The sequence below is a fragment of the Anneissia japonica genome, unplaced genomic scaffold, assembly GCF_011630105.1.
Source record: "Anneissia japonica isolate Jap-2015-1 unplaced genomic scaffold, ASM1163010v1 scaffold287858_len863314_cov180, whole genome shotgun sequence".
Classification (NCBI taxonomy): Eukaryota; Metazoa; Echinodermata; class Crinoidea; order Comatulida; family Comatulidae; genus Anneissia; species Anneissia japonica.
In genome coordinates, this window is record NW_022693771.1 from 353,867 (window position 1) to 358,514 (window position 4,648).

A 4,648-nucleotide genomic window follows, 5' to 3' on the forward strand; every position below is an offset into this window, starting at 1 on the left:
ACCTATTGTTTATTGTACCGTAAAACACATTAAACAAAGCTAGCATTCTTTTTCGTCTTCTTCTCAATCCCTAAAGAAGCACAATGAAACATCATTGCAACAGTACATTTCCCAGAGCAAAATAGTACCGTACGAATTGTTCTCGGCCTATCCATCTCGCGCAAAAAAAGGGTCACCTGCTGGTCAACAAAATGGATGTTTTGGTGTTAAACACATTGCATTGGTGTCCATAATATTGCATGATGGGATGAAATATTGTGAGAAAATTTCAAGATCGAAGAAATTATTGGAGAAACTGTAAGTGCTGCGGAAAAACGGCCTAAAAGATGAGTTATAACATAATTTCAATAGATCACATCAAAAAATTATTTTGGTCTTTGAATTAAGTTCTTAGTATGAGTCAAACAAATGTCTTAAAATATACTAACGTTATAATCAAGATACTGCTAGAATTAATGTTTTTGTTATTGATTCTCAGAAACAGCTATACTTCATGTGCCTCAAAAACATGGTATGGTATGTCCTACCATAGTCCTATAACACAAACTTTCTGGGTTATGGGGGTTGTACATCTAAAGATATTAGCATATGATAATCAATTTTCATTATTGTGGCACATTATTTTGGGCCACGTCCGCCCCTTAACTTTAAACTGCCGCTGCGGGAAAACGAACAAGAATTGGATTCTCAAATTTTAAAGTTTTTCATTTCTCCTGAATATGAATAATATAATAATGGTATAATATAATGGTGTAATGCATTTGTTGAATTGGCATGAAATAACCCTAATCATTTTATTTTTAATTTTATTAAGCATTCACGTTTATTTCGATATCCCATTGTTTTGATATTAATTAACCAATTATCTTAAAAATATGTCTTTAAATCATAAGAAAATATCTAATCAAGGATATTGCAGTTGCACAAATTTTTTGTCATTTAGTTACTGGAGTCTTGTTAATAAGAATCACCATATATTTATGATAAATAATTTTTTTTCAAAATAAAAGGTATTACATTCATTGTTATACCCAAAGGATTGCTCTTAGGCCTCTAAATTCACAGATCTTTTATTAAATGTACAATAGGTATAAAACCCATGTCAGATTTACATCATCTAGTTACCGCTCATATTAATATATTTTTTTTAATAACGGAAAGTGATATTCAAAAAAAAAAAACATTCTGTATATGTGGAAAGCTATTTGTTGTGATAAAATGTATTTTTTTTTTAGTTTATTGCTGGCTGGGTTGGACGAGATAAACTCAATCATCATCTATTTTATGCTTCAGCTTTAGACTTGCTGAGGAGGGGGGGGGGGGAGAAAGGAACCCACCCACTAGCTAGGCTAGGCCCTACTACTACTATCAGTTTCAGTGTGGCTATTTTTTTCAGATTGTCAATGGATACATACGAACATAGAACAATATAGCAAGGTATCGTATGCTATCTCAGTAATGTTTAACCCTAACCTTCTTTATCACTGAGATAGTGTATGGCACCATACCTCTCAACACAATGTGACTGAGCCTAGCCCTAGCTTAGGTTGAATTAGCTAGGCTTTACTACTTCATAGTATGCACTAATCTAGGCTCCTGGTATGTCTTCAGTTTCTGTGGTTGATTTTTATCAGATTGTCAATGCATACGCACGTACAACAATAGAGCCAAATAAACTGTTTGCGATAATTAAATTAAAACTCCCTGACGATATATGATGAACTGTAGGCCTTTGATAGCCTAAAATAGAGGTTTCTGACTGGAATTCTTATTTTCCATTTTTATCACAGCCTGATCGCTTTTCTTAATGATTGTTTCTTCTTGTTCATAGTAGCGCAAAAACTGTGATTTGAAGCCAATGGTTAAGTTAATCATATTCCCACTTCCCCGTAAAATTTACAAAACATATAAGACAAATAAACAAATATAACATTACAAGTATGCACCACTAATTTTAGAAACAATTATGTGAATGCATAATAATATTCTTACCATCAATTTTGTTCTCTTTCACTGCTCCATGAATCAGTTGGCAGTATTTTAGCATATCCATTTTAAACTCAGGAAATTTTGCTTTCCTAAAGACCAATCATAAATTCAATTCTACATTAAAAATACATCAACAAAAATAAACAATAAAATAAAGAAAAACCACTATTGTTACTAATATTTTATTGTTATTATTATTAGTACATTCGTTCTCAAGTGTTACCATCTGTCATATCACATACAACCAATTCCATTCATATGGTTCAACAGTTTCCATTTTATAATCAAGATTTAGGAAATGCGAGACAGGCATTTTTTTTTCTTTCTTCTTTTATTTATTTATTTTTTTTATTACGAGATTCTGTCACTGACAGTAATTTAACACAGGACCCTCTGCTTGGAAGACAAGTATCTCAACTACAAATCTTATACTTCACTCCAATAAGGGGTGGGCATAATTAATCAGTACAGCATTATTCGTAGTCACTTACAATTCATTCCTCAGCTTAAGGGCTTCTTGTTGGTTGTTATTTGCACTACAAACTCCAATAAGCCTGGACAGAATACCCGCAGCAGGCTCGTAACCTGAATTATCCCATTCAACTTTATATTCCAAAGCTTTATCGGGTTGCTAGAAATTATGCAAAAGGAATAATTCATTTTAAAATAAAGACATATTTTATAATATGAATATAATGAATAAATTAAAAATTGATATATTTTTTGATTTGTATTTGGCTAATCCAATCACAGTGACCTGAAAACTGCAATGGATCAAATACTGCACTGAAGAAAATTCAGATAATCTGATTATAATTTCCCTATTTACTATGAAAAATGCTAAAAAGAATTACATTTGTCTCACAGTAAGCTTCAATCAGACGTCTCAATACGGGTCTAAAATTTCCGTCTTTTGTCTTTAGTTCTTGCAGGTTGGCTTCTAGCATGTCAATATTTTCAATCTGTAAAAGGAAATAATCATAAATAATGATAATCTTTTCTTTTTATTTCTTTTCCATTATTGGTCTTTTTTATAAAAAAAAATTAGTATAAATATTAATAATTAGCAAAACATGAAAACATAAATATATTTTCTTTTTACAAAAGATAATAAATTAAAGTATAATAAATCCTTTTATGCTAAGCAGTAAAAGCATAGCCTCCCCACGTTTCCTCCAGTATAAAATGTTAAAATCTTTGAATTCTGAAAATGTATAAGCATTTTGAATTTGGTGTTTCAGATGAGTATTACGATGTATGTTCCCCAGCCTTTTCCCTTCAAAAAACTTGAAGGTGAATTGGGGTGGAGAGAGGGTGAGTGCTTGATGATTAGGTGAGGTGGAACTAGATAGCAAAATAAGGTGATTTGTGATAATTTTTAACTACTTGAGCCTGATTCTTTTTTGGGAGGGGGAAATAGCAATAGAAAGAAACAGATTTATTTAACACACTAAGTGAATCAATATATTTCTGTAATAGTTTGAATGTTTCCAAATATTTTTTTATAAAGGTTATTCAATATTATTATAAGTATATTTACATGGTACATGCCTCTACTTTTCTGGTTTTTCAGTCCTTGCTATATTAAACTAGAGTAAACTACCGAAGGACCCAGAAGTGAAAATATTTGACTGAACGGGCCAATCTGGAAAATATTGTAAATATTAATAATAATGAAGCAAATTAACATAAAGAACATACATCCTTTGCCAAAAAGTCCATCCTTCCAGATGATGTTACTACTCCGTCCACAGGATCTACAATCTTAGCGGCATTAGCCTTCAACCCACCAAGCTTCAGCTGGTCCAGTATGGTACGGGCACGTCGGAATTTATAGGCTGATATATATATTCCCTAGTAACAGAGTAAAATCCAATCAACTGCAGTGAATATATTTAATATGTGTAAAATTATTCACATCATTACAATTCATGCTTGGAAAGGCATCTCAAGTGGTGATGTTAATAATATGAATGAACTTCTGTACTTAAATATCTGTTTTAATGGTGGATTTGGTAGCAAATTAAACCAAGAGGCTGAAAAACTGTTCAACACTCACTTTATCTGCAAAATTGTTGAGTAATAATTCCAAATGAGGCCGCATACGATCGTTATCGCCCTGAGGGATCGCACTGATTAGATTCACCAAAATCAATCCAACATATTCTACAAACATTGTACAAGACAAAAGATTTATTATATTCAGGATCTTCAACATTATATTACATCTAGGATACCAACAAAATTTATTACCATTTATTTTTCACAGTCTGAAGTTTGTAATTCTTTGAGTACAAAGGAGCTAGACAGTGGTGAAAAATATTGATATCTTTTAAGACTACCAAAGGTCTTAATGTGCCTCATAAGCTCTTCATTTATAATTGAATAGTTATGGATTTGAAGGAAAATTAATAAAATGGTTGGAAACACAAAACACAAAATGATTTCAGTTAAGTGTGCATATATCAGCAAAAGCAAAAGCGGTCTATTGAGTCCATCAGTGATTAGTCCTCTGGGTGTTTTTTTATTCACCATAACGGTCTCCGTACTATCAAAAGAGGATTTGAGTATATTGATGAAGATAGTTTCAAAATATGAAAAGCATATGTCAGACCACATCCTTGAATACTGTGTTTAGGCATGGAGTCTAGGCTTAAAC

At 31.9% G+C, this 4,648-nt stretch overlaps 1 protein-coding gene across 1 annotated transcript in view; it reads right to left on the bottom strand.

The window, feature by feature from the left end:
• The window catches only part of LOC117100900 (leucine-rich PPR motif-containing protein, mitochondrial-like), a 14,484-nt gene extending 10,324 nt beyond the window's left edge, over positions 1 to 4,160 (bottom strand). Inside the window, exons 1-5 of the mRNA XM_033240736.1 lie at positions 4,049 to 4,160; positions 3,691 to 3,843; positions 2,844 to 2,951; positions 2,481 to 2,620; positions 1,993 to 2,078 (exon numbers count right to left, since the gene is read on the bottom strand). Coding sequence (XP_033096627.1) covers positions 1,993 to 2,078; positions 2,481 to 2,620; positions 2,844 to 2,951; positions 3,691 to 3,843; positions 4,049 to 4,093 — 532 coding nt within the window. The 5' untranslated portion in view covers positions 4,094 to 4,160. The remainder of the gene's footprint in view (positions 1 to 1,992; positions 2,079 to 2,480; positions 2,621 to 2,843; positions 2,952 to 3,690; positions 3,844 to 4,048) is intronic.
• Positions 4,161 to 4,648: the final 488 nt, after the last annotated feature.